At 48.2% G+C, this 21,316-nt stretch overlaps 3 protein-coding genes across 3 annotated transcripts; 2 read left to right on the top strand and 1 right to left on the bottom strand.

Moving 5' to 3' along the window:
- Window positions 1-242: 242 nt before the first annotated feature.
- ALG1 (ALG1 chitobiosyldiphosphodolichol beta-mannosyltransferase) lies at window positions 243-12,052 on the top strand. The gene is made up of 13 exons (XM_063414485.1): window positions 243-873; window positions 953-1,030; window positions 2,232-2,335; window positions 2,804-2,952; window positions 3,442-3,531; window positions 4,163-4,273; window positions 5,113-5,228; window positions 6,111-6,149; window positions 6,705-6,764; window positions 7,474-7,584; window positions 8,516-8,630; window positions 9,361-9,436; window positions 9,749-12,052. Exons 1-13 carry the CDS (start codon window positions 648-650, stop codon window positions 9,881-9,883), a joined length of 1,410 nt encoding a protein of 469 aa, XP_063270555.1. The 5' UTR covers window positions 243-647; the 3' UTR covers window positions 9,884-12,052.
- EEF2KMT (eukaryotic elongation factor 2 lysine methyltransferase) lies at window positions 11,733-17,331 on the bottom strand. Its single transcript, XM_063414487.1, has 8 exons — window positions 17,098-17,331; window positions 16,966-17,028; window positions 16,264-16,344; window positions 15,972-16,076; window positions 15,656-15,789; window positions 14,173-14,480; window positions 13,031-13,180; window positions 11,733-12,319 (listed from the first exon to the last, which is right to left on the bottom strand). Exons 1-8 carry the CDS (start codon window positions 17,314-17,316, stop codon window positions 12,219-12,221), a joined length of 1,161 nt encoding a protein of 386 aa, XP_063270557.1. The 5' UTR covers window positions 17,317-17,331; the 3' UTR covers window positions 11,733-12,218.
- Window positions 17,332-18,223: 892 nt separating this feature from the next.
- Window positions 18,224-21,106, top strand: NDUFB6 (NADH:ubiquinone oxidoreductase subunit B6). Its single transcript, XM_063414488.1, has 4 exons — window positions 18,224-18,531; window positions 18,607-18,699; window positions 19,769-19,813; window positions 20,954-21,106. Exons 1-4 carry the CDS (start codon window positions 18,352-18,354, stop codon window positions 21,020-21,022), a joined length of 387 nt encoding a protein of 128 aa, XP_063270558.1. The 5' UTR covers window positions 18,224-18,351; the 3' UTR covers window positions 21,023-21,106.
- The last annotated feature ends 210 nt before the right edge of the window (window positions 21,107-21,316 follow it).

Raw genomic sequence — 21,316 nt, 5'->3', positions numbered from 1 at the left:
TGTGTGACACCTCCTATTGGGTTCTTGGCCAGAACAAGGACGTAGTTTTAAACATTTGTACAACTTAATGATTTTTTCAACGTGGTGTTCAGTCACCGCCATGGTGCCAAGATAACGTGGCAAATGTTTCTGTCAGCAGGCTTCTGTTTGTTCTGTATTTCCACCAGAAAACGGGGATCAGCAAGCTAAAAACAAACAGATGGAAATTGTTTATTAGGTACACATATGAGAAACCAGTGGGATGCAGATGTTGAAGGGATTTAGTACCTAGTAGGATCAGGGATTGAGACAATAAACTGAGGGGCAGCACAGAAATATGCGGAGTATTAACTCAGATCCAGAGAAGATACAGTTAGAATTTACCTGAATTCGAACTAAAAGCACAGGCAATGGATGGTAATGGGGCTGCACTGAAATCACCCCTGACACCCCTGATACTCTAAAATTTACCAGAGAACCCCACACTGCGGACGAGTGTCCAGTGCCGCTGTAATCAATTAACCCGTCGCTATTGCTGTAATTAATTAGCCATTCTCTCGGTAATTGCCCCGCTCCCGCCGCCTGTCCGGGGTCCCCTCAGAGCGCGGCCCCTCCGCGCCGCCAGGGGGCGCGCGCGCCGCGCCTTTCCCGCCTCGCCGGCGTCCAAGATGGCGGCCCCGGGGCCGTGGTTGTGGCCGGGGCCGTGGCCGGCGGTGACGGGCGCTGTGGCGGCTCTGCTCTTTCTGCTGCTGTGGCGGCGGCGGCGGCGGGCGGGCGGCGCGGGCCGGGTGTGCGTGGCCGTGCTGGGGGACCTGGGCCGCAGCCCGCGGATGCAGTACCACGCGCTGGCGCTGGCCCGGCACGGGCGCGAGGTCGCTCTGCTGGGCTACCTCCGTGAGTGAGGGGCGGCCGGGGGGCCCGGGGCCGGGCGGGGCGGGGCGGCCGCGCCGCTGACCGGGCTCTCCTCTCGCAGAGACCCGGCCGCACCGGGACGTGCTGAGCAGCGAGAACATCCGGCTGGTGCCCGTGGCGGAGCTGCGCGGGCTGCGAGGTGCGTGCGGGGCGGGCCGGGCCGCGGAGGGAGCGGGGATAGGTGGGACGATGAAGAGCCCGCAGCGTGTGCGGGTCCAGCCGCGCCGCACGCACAGCCCCGCACTCTTGTCTTCCTTTCTCTGTTAAACAGGAGCCGCTTTTTAATTAAGCCGGAATCAAACACCTGCCGGTACATTGGTGCTGTTCAAATGCAGAGTGAAATATGGAAATTATTTTCATTCTACCTCTTCCTCCCCACCTTGTGTTTACCCCTGTTGCCCAGAGCAGCTGTGGCTGCCCCTGGATCCCTGGAAGTGCCCGAGGCCGGGCTGGACAGGGCTTGGAGCAGCCTGGGACAGTGGGAGGTGTCTCTGCCCATGGCAGGGGATGGAATGAGATGAGCTTTAAGGTCCCTTCCAACCCAAACTATTCAATGAGTGTAGGATTTCTTTCCATACAAAATATAGGATGAGAATTTACATAGCTCTATAGTATTCATAAAATAAAGTCACACAGGTTGGAAAAGCCCTCAAAGAACATTGAGTTAAAACATTCCCCCAGAACTGCTAAGGCCACCACTGACCCATGCCCCAGGTGCCACATCCACTTTTAAATCTCTCCAGGGGTGGTGACTCCACCAGTGCCCTGTGCAGCTCTGCCAGTGCCTGACCACCATTTCTATGAAGATTTTTTCACAATATCCACCCTAAACCTCCCCTGGTACAGCTTGAGGCCATCTCCTCTCCTCCTGTCCCTGTTCCCTGGGAGCAGAGCCGTGACCCCCCCCCCCCGGCTGTCCCCTCCTGTTAGGAGTTGTGCAGAGCCAGAAGGGCCCCCCTGAGCCTCCTTTTCTCCAGGCTGAGCCCCTTTCCAGCTCCCTCAGCCCCTCCTGGTGCTCCAGCCCCTTCCCCAGCTCTGTTCCCTTCTCTGGACATGATCCAGTCCCTCAGTGTCAGCCTTGGAGTGACCCAGCCTGTCCAGATCCCTCTGCAGAGCCTTCCTACCGTCAAGCAGATTGACACTCTCACCCAGCTTGGTGCCATCTTCAGACTTGCTGAGGGTGCACTCAATCACTTGCCCAGGTCATTGGTGAAGTTATTGCACAGGTGTCCATTTTTGTGTTATTTTCACCTTGTCTCTGCAGAGCTGGCTGGTTCTGGTGTTCATATTTCTGTGGGGAGAGCTCTAATATTCTTCCCTGTTTTTCTGTCACTTTGCAGTGGGTCCAAAGCTTTTCCAGTATGTCCTAAAGGTGCTCGTGCAGTCAGTGCAGTTACTGTACACATTGCTGAGGATAGATCAGCCATCCTATATTCTTCTTCAGGTGTGTTTTGTGTTGGGACTAATTTCAGTAAAAATAAATAGTGCTGTATTACAGGGCATTTTTAGTTGTCTCAGACATTGTTCTAATTATTTCACAGCTGAACTGGCCTCATCAGTGGTGTAAACCTGTATCCAGGTATTTTCTGGCTCTAAACTTTGATTTGTCTGTTAACAAGTCAAGTTTTCTCTTCCCGTTAGTTGTGCTTTCAAACTTCATTGCCATGGGTAGTAGTAGTAAAGAATAAATCTTACTGGAAATGTTGGTGTGTTTATTGGAGGGGATTTTGATCTTGATCCAAGGGTTAAATTTGAAGTACTTGCCAGTGTTCATAAGTGAACACAAACATTCTCTGTTCATGAAGCTCCTTTAAGGTGATGCAATTTCAGTTTGACTTTTTGTTCCTGGTAGTTGTTTTGTGTTTGTCACTTGGTCACAGTTTTGTGCTATTTTGGTTTTGTTTTTGAGCAGAATCCCCCAGGCTTACCCAGTATAGCTGTTGCCTGGGTGGCAGGGCTGTGGTGGGGCAGCAAACTCATCATTGATTGGCACAACTATGGATACACCATCATGGGCCTGAGTCACGGGAGGAGCCACCCACTGGTCCTCATTGCAAAATGGTTTGTACAGTCATTTCTGCTCTTTATAAATGATGTGCCTTGGTGCAATTCAGAGTGGAGGCCAGTGGGGAGAATATAATTGGCACAGGGAGAGGTTTCTGGGCTTTGCTGTGTAAAACTGGTTTCTGTTCTGCAGCCGGTTTGTTGAACACGTGGGAGGGGGCTTGCAGGAAGTAGCAAGTTGCTTTTACATACAAATGCCAATGTTACTAGAATTTCTTTATATTTCCTGGGTTTTTATTCTCTAATGCTGCTTTACACTCCATCTCTTCTTTGAATAGCTCCTTGCTGGATATAATTGGTTATGTGTAGTTAAAGGCTTTAAAGGCTTTGGAGAACAGGATTTCATCAAAAATTGGCAATCAGATTTCTATTCTGGGGGCAGTTTGGTTTCTTTGGGTTTGTTTGGCTTTCATCAAACGTGGGCATTGGAGACAGTTTCTGCAATTGCCTACCTGTGGCTTCTGACTGACATTTTATTTTTGTCAGGTATGAAAAGCTTTTTGGGCGCTTGTCTGACTTTAACCTGTGTGTCACTGATGCCATGAAAAAAGATCTCTGGGTGAATTTCAAGATAAAGTAAGTCTCAGACAGTTTAGTGTGTGTGTGCTAAGTAAATGAAAGGACAGATCCCTGAGGATTCAGAGGGATCTTCCAAAAGCAGCTCTCCTGAGCTCATCCATCACCACTGAAACACATCAGCTCAGTTTTCTGATGGGGCAGTGCCGTGTGTGCATTCAGGAATCTTCATTATCCTTCCAAACTAACAGCCCATTGACTGAGGTGGCAGCCCAGGAGCCATGGAAGTTTGCTGCAGGTTGCCTGAGGAGTCAGAGTGGGACAGATACCACTGGGATTTGAACAATTCCTCTGGCCTGCCAGCTTGAATTGAGGGCTTCAAGATGGGAGTTGCTTAGGGGCATTATGGAATAAGTTTGAACATCAGGAGAGTGATGTCTGCAGTTTTTACAGGTGCATTTCACCCCTAGAATAAGCACACAAGAAAGGGGTTCTTTGTTACTTGTGTCCACCTTGGTGTGGTCCAGCAAAATTCAGGAATCCAGGAAGTTGTAAGAGTCAAAAGATTAATTACTTTGCTGTGTTGATGTAATTAATTTCTTTGTGATTACATTGTTGCAGCCTGCCACTGGCCCATGTGCATGTTGTTACATCTGTGTCTTATTTAAGCTGCACCTTTGTTTTCTCCCAGGGCTGTCACGTTGTATGACAAACCAGCATCTTATTTTAAGGAAACACCATTAGACCTCCAACACAACTTGTACATGAAACTTGCCAAGGACTACGAGCCTTTCAAACCACGGTATGTGCAAGTGCAGCTGCCCCTACAGTCCTGAACCACGGGACTTGCAGTTGTGGCACTTAAGTTATCAGAAATACTTGTGTGGGGTCTTCTGACCCCACAGGCACAAGGGCAGTGAGTTGCCTTAATTGTCACTAGGAGAGGCCAGAAGAAGTGAAAAGAGTGAGCTGTGGTAATACAAGTAGTAGAAGTGTTTTGTTTTTAAAGATGTTGGCATAAGCTCTGAGGCAATCTGTGATGAGTGTTTAGGGTGGAGCTCTGCAGTTGTCTGCTTCCCACTGACCCACACTGCAGTGGCTGGATGCTTCCTTAATAGCATCCCTTCCTTAATTACTGTGGAGAGTCTTCAGGAGCTTGGTCCAAGTGTCAAACACTCCCCTCTGGCTGTGCAGGATGTCACCTGGAGCAGATGTACCAGGGAGTTCACTTCACTAAACTAAGGCTTGAAAAAGAAGTGAAATCCACAGTGCAGGGTGGGGATTTTTTGGAAATGCCCAGCTCAGAATATGTAGGTTCTGAGTTTAGTTGAAGAAATGTGCTGTTGGCCTCCATGCTGTGCTAAGTGTGAGACACTGTGGAAAGGGAGGCTGACTCTGCTCAACTTGTGAAAGAAAACATTTGGCTGGAAAGTGGAGTTGTGCCTGTAGCAGAAGGAAAGAGGGGAAAATGGCCTGCCCTGTCCTGGTATTTTTGTAGTATAATGATTCTGTTTCTAGACAAGTTGAGCAGCAAATCTGATGCCAAAATTGTGGAAACTCGTGCCAGTTAAGCAGCGTGTTCCCCGCTGTTGCTGGCTGTGTGTGTAGCCCATTCTCAGGAATTTTGTTTCCATAGTACAGAGCTGGCAGTCCCAGTGCTGACAGATCGGCCTTCACAGAGAGGGATGGCACAAGTGGGAACGTGGTGAAGAGCAGGGGCCGGCCAGCCCTTCTCATCAGCAGCACCAGCTGGACAGGTTGGGAATCACTTTTATTTTTCATATAAAATAGGGCTGTTTGTACTTTCTCACACCTGAAGTTGTTTGTGCTTTGTTTTCCTGGGAGAATTTGAAGACAAGGTGTATATAATGCAACCAAATGTTGTGTAACTTACATAATGCTACAAATGAATGAATTTTTAGAAGTTATGTTTTAATTATAGAGCTCAACTTTAAGAATAATTACAAAGGGTTTCCTACTCTTTTTTTTAGCTTTCGTTCTAGACATACTGTCTTGCATGGTGGTGTAAAACAGATTAAAATACTCAAATATTTACTCCTTACTGAGCCCTCTGCACTTGAAGGTGTGTCTGCCCTTGGCAGGGTGCTGGGATGAGATGAGCTTTAAAGGTCCCATCCAATCCAAACCAATTTGTGATTCCAGGATTTCTGATGATGTTTATAACATAATTATGTACATTTTCCCCTCTGTATAAGGAAGGGAACAGAGACTGGAAACAAATCCATTGCCAATGACCATAGGCAGGATTGTCTTTATCTTTGAATAATCAGGACGGTTTTTACACTTAATTCTCAGTTTTAGAAACTAGAAAATTTTAACTTCACAGCTTTGAAGATGTACAGTATTTGTAGCTGGTTTGTCTTCATGTTGCCAACAAGGGAAATAAATAAACACTGTGCATGGTTATGCACTTTTATTTATGAAAATAAACTAGGGGATTTTTAATAGCACATTTTAGTAAATAGTAATCTTTAAGTACAGACTATGTACTTAACCTTTCAGTAGATGGTCTGTATTTAAATTGTGTAGGTGAAGGTGAGGAAAATTTCAACTGTTATTTAAAGACAAATTAAAAATGGTAGAAGTATGAGTGTCACTAATAAAGCCTTCTCTTTCAGAGGATGAAGACTTCTCAGTCCTTTTAAAAGCTCTAGAAGGTTGGTATGAAGGAATTGATCTCACTTTTTCAAAGAGGTCTGAACACTTAAGAAGGTTTTGCTGAAGAGCAGTGCATCTATACTCGGGTGAAAATGCAGTTGTATTTGGTTAATTAGCACCAATTTCAATTAGTAATTGAAATACAGCAGTGCAACCTCTGAATTCAATTAGAGGAGTTGTCAGAGAGAATTAAATCTCTAACTGACTCTTAAACTGCAGTTTTATTTTCTGAGCTATTACACCTTCTCTCCACCGGTATCTGCTAGTGAGAAGGGAGGGAATACATTGTCTTATCTTGTAGACTTTGCAGCTGCAATTCTAAATTGATCTATTGAAGCAACTGATTGGGGAGCAGTTGAGGAAATGTTTCATGCATAAACAGCCTGATTTATTTCTGTAGAAGTCTTTAAATGTTAACATTGCTGAATTTACTGCTGTGTTGCTAATACATGCTTGTAAGGAAATTGCTTGTAGTGGGAAGCTCAATAATTATGCACTCTTCAACCAAGCACCCTGAGATTTGTCAGCTCTGACCAGTGTTTTATCTTCTGCAGATTATGAGAGGTTTATCAAGGAGGGAGCCAAGCTTCCAGCTTTAGTGTGTGTGATAACAGGTAAGAATGTTTGTGCTACAATTCTTTCAGTGCTAACAGAACTTCTAGTTGTCACTTTTGTTCTGTGCTGACTCTTCTGTGGCTGGTGGGAGAGAGGAGGGACTGTTGCCTTTGTGTCTGGTTATAAGGACAGCGATTTATAGCTCAGTTATTGTACCATGCACCAGTCATGGCACATCTTTAAAGAGCCTCCCTGTCTGCTCCAGCTCTGCATGAAAAACAATCTAAGGGCAATGCTGAGATGGTGCTGCAAAAGCAGTGTCAGAGGAAGCAGCCTCAAGCTATGCCAGGGGAGGTTTGGACTGGATGTTGGGAGAATACTTTCATGGAAAGGGTGGTCTGGGTTGGCACAATGCCCAGGGCACTGGTGGAGTCCCCATACCCGGGGGAATTTGAAGCTATGTGGATGTGGCACTGGGGCATGGGTCAGTGTGGCCCCGGCAGTGCTGGGGAACAGTTGGACTTGATCTGAGAGGGCTTTTCCAACCCTAAAAGCTCCGTGATTCTACATGGATGGAAAACTCATTGAAATACTGAGTAAGAGGAGTCCAGGTGCACATTGCTTCCGAGGGAACTTAGATTTTTCATGTCTTTTTGGGGTGCCACAAGTGTTGTGTCCTGTTTGTGCACCTGATCCAACAGGAGCTTGTATTTCACAGACCACACTGTTTTCAGTCATCTTGGTAAAACATTTGTTTGTTTTAAACAGGTAAAGGACCTCTAAAAGATTACTACAATGGACTGATCCAAAACCTGCACTTTAAGCATATCCAGATCTGTACACCGTGGCTGGAAGCTGAGGATTATCCTCTTCTGCTTGGTAAATAGTGGATGATGGAAAAGGCTTGAGGATGTGTGGGAAGCAGCACAGTTACAGGGGGCTGATGCTGACTGCACAGGAGCTGGGAGAATATAGTCAGGAATGTTGCTGGTTAGTGACAGAATATTTGTGGATTTGACTCATTCCAGCAAAGCTGATGAATTCCTCTGGCTGTCTTTTCCCTGTTTTCCCAAGAAGCAGCTGTGTTGCTTTTTCAGCCTGTTCTTTGCATTCTTTGTTTCTTCCAGCTGTGCTGGAATACAGGGGCCTGTGCATGTTCTACTTCACTTTCAGGGTCACTCCAGTAAATGAAATGAAAAAGTCGTTGGTTGAGCAACCAAAAGTAGCTGAAATTCTAAATTATGTAATTGGAATGTTATTCCCTCAGCATCTTCATTGCAACAGCATAAAGTGGGAGTAATAGAGTTATAAAATACATATTCAATGTGTTCTTCATTCTGCATGGTTAGAGCCTGACAACTTACGTGGCTGGAAAACACTGTTTATTTGGTCCTTTCCAAATAATGAACATAATGTCTGTAAATCACACTGTAATTCCTCTGCTTGAGCTGACTTCAACTGGGAGAGGTCACTAGTGAGCTGTGCAGTGTATCCTGATTGGACTGTGATGGGATTTTCCTTTACTTACTCAGTTTTAGCAGATTAAGAGGCAGAAAGGCTGTTTTAAGATACATAAAACTTCAAAATCCCCTTTAATTTAGCATACACTCACTTAGTACTTTTCTAAAACATAATTAATTTGAGTCCCAAAACACCCTGTGCTTTATTTTTTCCCCTGATTGCTTGAAATTGTGTCTGAGTAGTTGAAAGTTTCACTTGCACCATCCAGGGCAGCACAGAAATAAAGGTTTGCAGGGGGACAGAGGAGCTGCTTTCAGAGAGTTCAGACTGAGTGGTGTTGGTTTTTCAGGCTCAGCAGACCTGGGGGTGTGTCTCCATAAATCCTCCAGTGGTTTGGATCTGCCCATGAAGGTGGTGGATATGTTTGGCTGCTGTTTACCTGTGTGTGCAATACATTTTGAATGGTAAGAGCTTATTCTGTTACAGCTCAAGGGAATCACATAAAAGAATATTCTTACAAAGCTAGAGTTATTAACTACTGCAGGAATTCAATGAGATCCCTGTATTACACCATTTTTAAAATTCAGTAAGATAGAAATCAAGGTTGTTTTAAGTTTAAAAGTTAATACTAGTTTCTACAAAATTGGGAGCATTTAATGCAAGCACTTGCCTTAAAAAATTCCTTATTCCATCATTTTCATATATTTAATTTTAAAAAAAGCTTTCTTCTGCATAGACACATCTGTTCAGTGAAAGGCTGAATGTATGCATGGGCATTCTTGGAATTGATGGTGCTTTGGGAGAACAGTAGCTTTATAAAAGCAGATAAATTCTCTGTGAAGATTTCATGATGGACCATGGACAGATTTTCCTTGTGGAAAAAAAATCTAGTTTTAAAGTAGATCATTGCCCTGGTTTTGAATGGATGTCCAGATGAGTGCCACAAAGACAGAATGAGGGCCCTTTGGTACAGTTGTGGTAGATTTAGTCTGACATAAAAAGGAGAAAAAGTCTTTAACTGTTAAAAACTGCCTGTTTAATTCCATTATGTCAGGTGTGGAGCTTGTGACATCTGGGGCCATAATGATACAGATATCCTGGTTTGGTCCCTTTGGATGTCACTGTGCAATGTTGTAAATGTCCCACTCACTGCTTTTTGCCTCAGTTTTCCTCCTGTGACTTTTTTCTTCACAGTTTACATGAACTGGTGAAACACAATGAGAACGGTCTGATATTCAGGGACTCGAAGGAACTCGCAGAACAACTGAAGGTAAAGACTGACTGATTTCTTTCCCCCCAGAAATAACCCCACTGTGTGAGCAGCCTTTTCAGACCTGAGCATCACCCGTGTGTTTTACGTTCTCACAAGGTGCTGCCTGGCCTGGTGAGCACTGTTTGCCTCACTTTGTTTAAATGTGAACCTGATGCTGGCAAAAGCATTTCAGATATTCTCCTTGTTCTCTTTGTGGGGCCAGACCCCAGAACTGCAGCTGTAGTTGAGGATCAACACTGGGAAGGCTGGAATGAGCCTGAAATGGAACATGATAGTTATTTTTCTGTGGTTTTGCTTTTTAAACTGCAGATGCTTTTCTTGGATTTTGCTACCTTAGAAGGGAAACTTCACAGCTTCCGAGAGAACCTGCGAGCGTCCCGGCAGCTGCGCTGGGACCAGAGCTGGGACCAGACTGTCCTTCCCTTGCTGGGGAACAAGGAATGACTGGGGGGAAGGAGGGTGTCAGACACATTCCTGCAGCTGCAGAGATTTGGGAAACAGTAAATAAACACTTTGTATTGTCTGCACTTACAGTTTCTAAATCCTTTGTCTTGCAATGGGGCTCTCACACTCTTCCTTTACAGTTTAAGCTTCCTGATAAGAGGTGCTGAAGGTGCTGAGGCAGTTTGTTGTCTGAGAACCTGTGCTGCTTGAAGATCCCTTTTTGTGAAGATCATTGAATACAGAAACTCTTACCAGCTTTACCTCCTGTACAGTCAGCACTTTAGTATTTGGGTGTGGATGTTGGCATATGGCAGATGCTTTTGAGTTCTTTCATTTCAGCTGGTCAGTTCATTTCAACTTCATTAACTTGGCCAGTTAATTGCCCAAGCACTGAGTATCCTCCTGTGTGGTTTTATTGGGACAGAACCATTTTGTTTCCAAGTTGTTTTTCCTTTTGACAGTGTGTGCAGGAGTGTGGAAGCACAGCACTGGTGTGTGACAGCTCCACTGAGCACTTAGAGCAAAGCAGAGCCTGCAGTGAGTGTTCTCCTTGTACTCTGAAGTGAATGTGCCCATTTATCTTGGGAAAGAACATAAAATTCATCTCTTCTTGAACAGATGAACAGAAAAGGCAGAAATAAACACAAAATATATGAAAAAAGTATGTATAACTTAGTCAAAAGGCACTTTGCTTTGTGAGTCCTTACTCAGGTATAGCCTTCAGCTTTTTATTAAGCTCAGTATTCACATGCAAGCCTAATACTTACAAGATTTTTTAATCACCTTTTTGATGATAAAACAAATGTCAGTCATTGGTAAATGTGCTTGGTTTGGACTTGTTCACTGCTCCTCGGAGCTCCTGCTTCAGGGTGGGAGGTGGACAGTGGGTTCTGCACCAGCAGTTTCAAACTCTGACTGAGCAACTATTGACTGACTGCCTTTGTCAAAAGAGAAAGGGTGAAAATAGAGTCAGGTTGCTTTACTGCAGGAATTTGGCAGACTTCCAGCTTGTTGATTGAAGAATGATCCATAAAGATTGATTTACCAATTTTTTGGTGGGTTTTTTCGCTGTTCTCAGTCAAAATCCTGTCTAGGGGTTTGGCCATTCCTGTGCACATGGAGGTAAATCAGGCACTTCTCTAATTAAACAGTAATGCTAAAGGCTTTAGAGAGGTTTCCTCTTCCTCTAATAGAACTTTTTGGATCTGAAATGAGCTCTGTACAGAACCTTTGAATTTTGTGTAATGGGAGATAAAGGAGCTCCTGTGTGTGCTGCCAGTTTGAGTTTACTCTGGAAATAACACCTTTGAGTTCTTTCTTTTTGGGTGCAGGGAACCAGAATCTGGACTGGGGTTACTTCTGCTTGATCCCAACAGTCCTGGTCTCCTTTAGCTTGAAGAAGATTCTTCAGGTTTCCAGTTAGGTATCATCAGTTTTCTCTCCATTGCTACAGAAGGAGGAGGCTGAAGTTTTTTCATTTCCTTCTAAGTAGTTTATAATAGAGAAAAGGAAGTCAAAAGAGGAGAATGAGCAGCACTTTGATTTTTCTGCTTCAGGGCCAATGCTGCCCATCAGAATGATTAATGGATGAAGGAAAGTTTCAGAGCAGGGGAGCTCAGTCCTTCCTCTTTGCAGGATACCTGGGGCATTGCTATGGGGAGTGATTCCTTTTTCATTCCCAGCCCAGCCTGGGGGAGGGATTCCCGGCAGCCACTGTGGAATTGGCAGGCCTTATGTAAGAGAAAGAGACATCAATTCAGAATTGGCATCGCTGCAGAGTAAAGATGCACCTGATTCACAGCAGAGTCTGGGACCTGCTCTTCAGCAGTCACCCTGGGACACAACGACAGGAATTAGTCACTGTTTTATTGGGGGGTTTTAAGCTAACCCAAACTGCAAGTATATACAGACAGAAAAGACCAGAGTAGACAATTACAGCTGGTTTTAGTATCAAACATTAGTATCTGAAACATTATTTTGCTCCCTTGTCCATGTGAGATCCTCATCCTGTGATCCTGCAGGTTGCCTCCAATACTTACAAATCACAACACACTTGGAAAAAACTCCCACTTGAATTCTGTTGTATTCTACAGAATCTAAACAAAATGTGATTGGGGCTTTTTTGTTTCTGTTGCTTGAGGTTCAGTCACTCCCCAGGGGCAGCAGCAGGCTTGGATCCATGCAGGGAATTACAGGAAGGAAGGAAGGATGTGTGTCCACATGTCCATGTGTACAGTTGTATCCTCAGAACCCCTTGTTTCCAGAATTCAGGATAAACTTATTACTGCTGAGACAGCTCCTGTTGGTCTCAAAATTCCAGTTCTGTTTGCCAAGCCTATATAAATAGCTGTAGAATAGTCACATCTGGCTGCACATCATAGAGAAAATTACAGCTGCTGTGGGCTGGAATCATCTGCCACCTGATCCCAGCTTTATCTGTGAAGAGAAACACTGGGAATCATATTTATGCTGAATAAAATAAAGAGCAAAAGTTGTGTGACAAGTTCTGTAAGAAGAGACCTTTAGCATGCTGTCATTGACAGGCAAATCCTTAGGAGTGTTTTCTTAAAAATCCCATTAATGCCTCTCTGAACACTCAGTGTCACTTTGTGAATTAACCAGAACTTCACGGCGTATCCTGACTTGAAGGAACCCACAAAGGATCATCAGGTCCAGTTGGTGAACACCAGCTGAACAGCAAAGAGACTGCAAAAGATAGGCTTTAGAAGTGTATATGAAGAAAAATCCCCAAATCCCTATTTTATTTAATCTCTAGTTGGGAGTTTTAACCCTCCAAGAACAGAAAGATAAGATAAAGGGTTTAGGCTGCATCTCAGGTGTTTATCACTGTGATGGTGCAGCACTGGTGGCTCCCTCCTTTAAGCTTAAACCTTTTTTTTACTTTCCTATTGGCACCAGACTTACAAATCATCCCTCAGATGTGAGCTGTGATAGCCAGGATGTACCTAAAGGTGAGATCCAAGCTCCTGATGAAATCCATGTGCAAAAGCTACTGCTCTTAAATCCAGCTCCAGGATAAGATCTTGTTCTTTGACAATGCTCCTGCTCCTCTCTACCACTGAACAAGTAATGGGGAAAGAGGCAAAAAGGCAAAACTATTGAACAGTGGATGGAACAGGCACCCACCCAGCTCATCCTGGAACAGCTGATACGTGTCTGGATTTCGGATTGTGGAAGCAATGAACACCTCGGGAGCTTTCCTGTCTCCTCTGGAGGTGGAGAGTTTCTGTAGCATCCCAATGAGGGCTAAAATTATCTCAGGATCATACACCACATCTACCAAAAAAAAAAAAAAAAAAAAAAAAAAAAAAAAAAAAAAAAAAAAAAAGAAACATTAAATATTTATTGAGAATTGAGCAAAGACCAGAATAAAAACTGCAAAGCAGAAATACAATCTTCACAGTGCAGGAGAATATTGATATTTTATGGGCTATGCCCTCATCACTAAAAATCAGTGCTCCCTTTTGTAAATGGATTGTCAGATATTTTATTTAAGCCCATCCTAAGGGAGGCAGCAGAACCACTCAGTGTTGGTGCTCCGTTCCTGTTGCCCTGGGCAAAACAAACCTGCCTTGTTAGCAATGAGTGGGTTAGAGGCTGAGGCCAAGGACTTAGAGAAGTTTTCATCTGGAGTCATTCCCAGCCATTCTGGAGAGCAGAAATGGTGGTGAGAGGGCAGTGAACACCACGGGGAGCGGAATGCTGATGCTCAGAGGGGGCTGTTTCCCACACAGAGGTGTCCAGGTGAGTGTGGACCACGGCAGTAACTCGTGCTGCAGTGTGCTAAGGGCACATCCTGCTGCACTGGGTAACAGCAAATAGCAGAGAGGTGTCAGTGCCCCTCAGTTCTTGCCTTCAGAGTCCAGCTGGGGCTGGTTTGGGCACTGAGCAGTGACACTGCCATTGGGTACCATGCAGTGACTTCATTACACAGAATTCCCATTCACTGCATCCTGTGATACCTTGGATGCCAAAGCCATTTTTGCACCTGGATTCTCAGGTTTTTCTTTGCAAAGCTCCAAAGCACCTGTAAGTTTTACACCAAGAACCCTGGTGTAAGATCTACAGCTGAGACATTCTGCTCTCACCATGTATCACTGCTATCATCCTACTGTCACTAGATTTTCCATGACTGGATTTTTTATCAAACTCCCTCAGACTTTATACACAGACAAGTCCAAGAAAAAGTCTGTGGCTGGTTGTTGTTATTCTGTTATTCCTCAAGAGGTTGCTGAGCCCTGCCCATCCCTGCTCCTGGTGAGTGGTACCTGCTGCAATGACAACGTCAGCTCTGAGACCCAGCAGTTGTTTTTCTGTCACTGAGCCCCAGTCAAGCTCAGCAACAATCACTTTTGGGTTTTGGCACTTCTCTCCTTCCGCCTCCTGTCCTTGGGGCTGTGTTTGGGTGCTCCAGGTGACGTCAGGCTCTGGGGTGAAGCCGTTGAGCCGGATGTTCTCTCCCAGCTGCCTGAGAACACGGGGGTGGCAGTCACTGAATATGAATGTCCTGGGTTGGCAGGTCTTGCAGATGGCAATTCCAGTGAAACCAATCCCACTCCCTAATTCCAGGATTGTCCTGAGGGTAATGGAGTAAAAAGTACTATTAGAACTCTACACTGAGTTGGAAATCAAAACATTCTAAATATATTTAAAGGTAAAATTAGTTCCAGATAATTACAATTAATTTTTGAGTGAACCATCCACAATCTAACCTTTGCCCCAAGCAACTGGAGAGTTGGGAATAACTAAGGGTGGAATTGTCAGCATAAAATTAATTAGCTGAAATGCTGATTTCTTTAAGGCACAAAGCATTCCCACCACAGGGATGAGACACATTTCCCCCTGGCCTTAGCCATCTGCAGCACAGTTGCTTCCACCTGAGCTGGCTCTCCAGATTTTAGTTAATGGAGAGAAACAGACACTGAGCTGCACATTCTTTCCCCTGTGAGCTTAATTATTATTTTTCTCAAAAGTCCTTACTTGTCTTGACTGCTTATAAATAAAGCAGAAATGATTTGATCAGAGCTGCACACTAATCATCTACCATAGATAATCCGTGGTGAATCCCATCATGGAATGAAGGTCGTTAGTTAAATTACTGAACAGCTGACCTCACAGAATGGGTCAGACTGCACAGTGCAAGAGTTTAATCCTAAACCATGTCTTGACAGGTCCTCTCCTGGGTTAAACTTTGGGAGAACAGCCAACAGCAGCAATTATTCAGCAGAAAAAGGGTGTAATATCCCTTATTTTGGGTGTATAGTCTGTTATTAAATGTTTCTGTTATTGAATTACAATTGTGTAGCTCACAGTATCAGAGGGCTGGAGCCCCTCTGCTCTGGAGCCAGGCTGGGAGAGCTGAGGGTGCTCATCTGGAGAGGAGAAGGCTCCAAGGAAACCTCAGAGCCCCATCCAGGGCCTAAACGGGCTCCAGGAGAGCTGGAGAGGGACTTTGCAGTCCCAAGACAAGGGGGAATGGCTTCCCACTGCCAGAGGGCAGGGATGGGTGGATACTGGGAAGGGATTGTTCCCTGGGAGGGTGGGCAGGCCCTGGCACAGGGTGCCCAGAGCAGCTGTGGCTGTCCCTGGATCCTGGCAGTGCCCAAGGCCAGGCTGGACAGGGCTTGGAGCAGCCTGGGATGGTGGAGGTGTCCCTGCCCATGGACTGATATCCCTCCCCAGCCAAATCCTTCAGTGATCCCACAGGAATGAACACCTCTGTCCGCCCCTGCAGCCCTGCTGCTGCCATACCTGTCCCTGAACACGCCGGGGTTGTGCAGGGCCCACTGGGCCAGGTGCAGGGCAGCCTCCCACGTGAGCAGCCCCGTGGTGCCCCCGGAGACCAGCGCTGTGCTCTCGGAGACGCTCACACAGTCCCCCGAGGGCTGCACGACAGGGAAGGCAAAGATGGAGCAATACAGGCCATGGATTAGGAGTTTACAATCAACTGTAGCACCTAAAAAAGGCAGGGAGCACTCCAGGCTTCAGGGTGGGTGTTTTTAAAGCTAATTATTGCTTAGTTTGGGTAAGTAAATGTGGTTTAGAACAGTGCAGTATCTGTTTTTACCAGTAAGTAGTTTCTGTAACAGTGAGTAGATTCTTCTTCTTCTTTTAGAACATCTGCCAGTGCCTCGTACACTTCATCCAAGGGTTCAGCTGCTGTGGATTCAAGCTGTGGGGAGGAGAACAGGGCAGCTCTGAGGATCACCTTCTCATGAAACAGAAAGCAATTGCACTCTAAGCCCTATTTTAGTACAGTGTATTTACAATGGATCTTGTAGTTTGTTATTACATGAGGTATTTTCAAGGAAAAAAAGAGAAAAAAACAAGTGAAAAACAAGCTGAAAAGCAAGAAGTACCTTTTTGATGAGTTCAGTCAGGAAGCATCTCCTGTACTTGGCTGAAGGGGGATATTTCACACACAGAGGGTGAAGAATTGTCTACAATGAGAACAGCCATGGAAACCAATTACCCAGGGTTTAGGAAAGGCACTAAGGACCAGAGAAGGACCATTAATTGGCTCTGGGTGCCATGAAATGCATTGGAATTTAGTCTGTACAAGAGATGCTAAGTCAGAAATTGAAATGGGATGATTTGTGACAGGTTTGTGAGTTTACAGATCTGTGGCCACAAATTTCTTACTTTTTGTGGCAACAAAAATCTCACTTTTCAATAGAGTAAAGATGAAAATGGAATGGAAATAATCCAATTTACTCTCCTCCTTCTTTTGATCTTCTTTCTGTTTTGGTTTGCTGCCTGATTTGTGATCTCCATCTGCAGGGACAGTTTAGGCCCCACTATTCCCTGTATCCCCGAATATCCAGGAGCGGCTGCGCTGACTGTGCCATTCACCACAACCGTGCTCTGGCACGCGGGTCTCACTTTTGATCTGAGAACGCCCAAATACCAGGCAGAGAAGGAAATCTGCAGTTCTGCAGGGCCTAAAGAAACACTGCGACGCCGAGTCACCGATCTCTATTTGTGAGCAATTCCGGCGGCTTTGGGACACGCGCTGGCACCGCTCGCTGGTGGCATGGGGGTGACCCCGAGCTGTCCCTCACCTTGTCCAGAATATCCGCCAGCAGCGCAGAGTCCGGCGCAGTCCGCAGGCTTTGTTCGAGTTCCTATAACAGGATAAATGACTAAACAACGCCGCGGTACCGCCTCCCCCCCCCCGCCTGCCCCCCCCGTACCGGCCAGGGCAGCGAGCGGAGCGGCCGCGCCGCCAGGAATCGGCGCTGGAAGCGCAGCGCCAGCTCCTGCCGCGGCTCGGCCATGGCCCCGCAGCGCCCGGCCCGGCAGGCCGCGAGGCCCCGGAGGAGGAGCCGCCCAGAGGGCGGAGCGGCACCGCCCGACGGGGCCCGAAGCAGGGAACGCCAGAGCGGGGCTCGAACCCGCCACCCCCGGGACATGGCCGGGCTCGAACCGCGCACCCCCGGGACACGGCCGGGCTCGAACCCGCCACCCCCGGGACACGGCCGGGCTCGAACCGCGCACCCCCGGGACACGGCCGGGGCTCGAACCCGCCACCCTCGGGACACGGCCGGGCTCGAACCCGCCAGCCCCGGGACACGCCGGGCTCGCCCCACCGAGCTGCCCAGGCCGGAAGGGGGCGCCACGCCCCCGCTGAGGCCGGACGGGGCCGGGAATGACCCGGACAGCGACAGCGCCGGGAGGCTGGGAGCGGGAAAACAAACACCGTGATCAGAGAATCACCGGGATCGGGTGAACATAGAATCACTGTTTCAGTGAATCATTGGGATCATAAAATTTATGGAATCGTGGTATCACTGGAAACATGGAAACACAGGATCACAGAATATTGCAATAATGGAATCAGTGGGATCACGGAATGGTTTGGCTGGGAAGGGCGATCAGGGACCATCCCATTCCACACCGTGCCACGGGTGGAACAGGGACACCTTCCACTAGCCCAGGCTGCTCCAAGCCCCATCCAACCTGGCCTTGGACACTGCCAGGGATCCAGGGGCAGCCACAGCTGCTCTGGGCACCCTGTGCCAGGGCCTCCCCACCCTCCCAGGGAACAATTCCTTCCCAATATCCCATCCATCCCTGCCCTCTGGCCGTGGGAAGCCATTCCCTGTGTCCTGTCCCTCCAAGCTGTTCCAAATAGACTCGCTCCATCTTTCCCGCCCGTTCCCTGCAGGCACTGGAAGAGGCCGCAGTTGAGTCAGCCCTGAGCTGTTTCTTTCCGCAGACACTCCCGGTTCCCTGAGCTTCCCTCACGGCAGAGCCGCCACAGCGGTGGCCTTGCCTGGACGCGTCACAACTGCGCGCCGCGTGACGTCATTGCCGCGCCGCGGCGAAGGACACAGCGCCCGAGCGGGCCGAACGGGACCGGAGCGAGCCGAGCCGAACGGGACCGGAGCGAGCCGAGCCGGGCCGAGCCGAGCCGGAGCGAGCGGGCCCGGGCAGGCTGAGGCGCCATGAGCGGCCCCCTGGAGGATGAGAAGCTGCGGGTGCAGCAGCTCCGCGCCCTGCGGCGCCGCTGGCTGCGGGACCAGGAGCTGAGCCCGCGGGAGCCCGTCCTGCCGCCGCGAAAGCTCGGGCCCGTGGCCGCCTTCTGGGAGCGCTTCCTACAGCCCGGGGATGCCTGGCGGCAGCAGGTGAGCGGCGGGACGCGGGCACCGTGCGGCCTTTCCTGGGCCGCTGCCCCAGCGTGACCGTTCCTGTGCCCGCAGGTGCACAAGGTCTACCAGGGCAGCCGCTTCGTCTTGCTGCGGGTGCTGCTCCCCGCCTGGGCCCTCACCTACTACCTGAAGTACCACGTCCAGGTGCGTGCGGGGCGCAGGGGGTTTAAAGGGAATGCCCGGGAAGGGGCGGGGGAACGCTGGTAAACGCCCAGGGCCGAGGGGGATGGTGCGAGGAGTGATCCCACACCGGCTGTGTGAATGTGCTGCTTACATTCGGTTGTAGGTGAAGGTTGGTCCCCGTGGCCTGTTCACCACTTGTTTCCTTGGTGGGGTTGCACTTATATATAATTTTTGCGTGATACTTCATCACAAAGAATCACCCATGTGAGACCCCACCTGCAGAGCTGCTCTACCCCTGGGGACAACAGCAGCAGGACCTGGACCTGCTGGAGAGAGTCCAGGGGAGGTCACGGAAATGCTCCAAGGGCTGGAGCCCCTCTGCACTGGGGCCAGGCTGGGAGAGCTGAGGGTGCTTATCTGCACAAGAGAAGGCTCCAGTGACACCTCAGAGCCCCTGCCAGGGCCTAAAGGGGCTCCAGGAGAGCTGGAGAGGGACTGGGGTCAGGGGATGGAGGGACAGGACACAGGGAATGGCTTCCCACTGCCAGAGGGCAGGGATGGATGGGATATTGGGAAGGAATTATTCCCTGGGAGGGTGGGCAGGCCTTGGGACAGGGTGCCCAGAGCAGCTGTGGCTGCCCCTGGATCCCTGGCAGTGTCCAAGGCCAGGCTGGACGGGGCTTGGATCAACCTGGGATGGTGGAAGGTGTCCCTGGACATGGCAGGGGGTGGAAGGCTTAAGGTCCTTTCCAACCAAAACCATTCCATGATTTATGATAGTGCCCAGCTTTTCCTGTGATGTGAGCAGAAAGGTTGTGTCTGAATTGTTCCTGTCCTGCAGGAACAGCCCCGGGAATAACCAGGGCAGCTGTTGGTGTCGGAGGGAAAAGGGCCAGCCCTGCCCTCCCTGGCAGGTGTGGCTGTTGCAGCCTGAGGTACTTCTCTAAGTAATGGAAGGTTTAGTAAGACTTGTGCTTAGCACAGTTTGTATTCTGGAAGGGTCATGGTGCCCATTTTGAAAATCCTTTGTACCTCCTCTCAGTAACACTGTTCTCTTTACCCTTTCCCTCTCTTCTCCCTCTGCTTCCAGAAATCGCCGCATGGTGCGGTTATGACAAATCCACGGATATTCCCAGTAAGTCTCTTAACACTTGTTTTACCTTCCAGCTGTGTCACACAGATGGGAAGGGATTTCCAGGGAGGTTTGTGCAGCACCTGAGAAATGTCTAGTGATGACTTTCCCAAGGGATGTGCTGTGTCCTGTGGGCGCACAGGGACAGTGGGTTTGGCCACTTTCATCTTGTCCTCAGTCCCTGTTTCAGTGTTACCTCCTCTGTAGCACCTGGCTGTCAGAACCTGGCTGATGCTGCCCATCCTGGGTGGAAAGTACAAACATTCCCTTTGGGAACGTGTGTTCAAAGCCCCAGTGATTTTTAGCACATGGAATCACACAGGAGTGGCTCTGCTTCTCCTCATTGTCAAACACTGAGAATGCTGGTTCTGGCTTGGTTCCAGTTGTCCCTGAAGGTCCCCCACACTCATGTGTCCCCAAAGGGCTGTGTCACCTCACTTGAGGAAAGTTTCATGTAGCAGAGAGTGTCACAGTGTTTGGCCTTTCGTGTTTTCAGGCTGCTCTGAGCTGTTACTGTTTGGTGTAACAAGTCAGAGGGCAAATATTCCTACAGAAGGTCAACTCTGCCCTTTCTGACTGCTGCCCATTTTTGGCATAACACCTCCTAACTCTGCTCTATCTAAAATAAAATTATAAAATATTCCATCCCAAACAACCACAAAGCAACACACTTAAATTCAAGCTGTTGGCCTCTGTCTTCTGCCTAATTTTTCAGTCCAGTTAGGTCAGCTCAGCAGGCCAAGACTGTGCCTGGAGCTGGAACCAGCAGCACTGGGGCAGCAGGTAGATTTTTTGAGGGATTCCATGGTCACCATGGGCTCTAGGCTGTGGGTTTGGACTCACTGATCACTGGTGGAGTGGGTTATCCAGTGCTATGAGTATTTTTAAAACAAAACAGGCTCAAAATGTGTGGCCGCTGTTGTGTAGCGAAAACGAGGGGTAAAGCAAGTACAGACTCCGTGTAATTTTGCTGTGATGTTATTCCAGCATTCTGGGAGTGTTGGGTGAATGAGAGTGTTCTGAGTGAGTTGTGGTGAGAGTCCTGCCTAGCAGTGGGGACAGTTGCAGGTTCCCTGAAGGACTGGGCTTGGCAGGGGGAGTCTGGGTGCCACAGGAAATGCTCACCATGCTCTCATCCCACAGGGGGACAGGATTTTAGAGACTGGAGAGATCATGCCACCCCTGAAAGATGAGCTCCACAAGCACCACTGATGGCCAGGAGCCGATTTCCTCCTTGGGTGAACATGGCAAGAGCTGCACCTGCTTTGTCTCTTCCATAAAAATGTCTTTATTCTGCATTGTCTCAGCTCCTCTGTCCTTTGCTGTCTCCTTAGTCCATGTCATTCCAGGTGCTCCTTATGTGGGAGTTCATTATTGCTGGATCCTGGGGATCTCCAACCTCGTTCCTCACCTTTTACTGAGACCTGGCAGCAGGACAGTGTGGGCTTTGGGGTGACGAGAGAGACAGTGGATCCCAGGGATTTTGGAGCAGGCTGCTGCAAGTAG

Source organism: Prinia subflava, chromosome 17 (assembly GCF_021018805.1).
Source record: "Prinia subflava isolate CZ2003 ecotype Zambia chromosome 17, Cam_Psub_1.2, whole genome shotgun sequence".
Classification (NCBI taxonomy): Eukaryota; Metazoa; Chordata; class Aves; order Passeriformes; family Cisticolidae; genus Prinia; species Prinia subflava.
The sequence above is the reverse complement of the archived record's forward strand: the minus strand, read 5'-3'. Positions and strand labels throughout refer to the sequence as shown.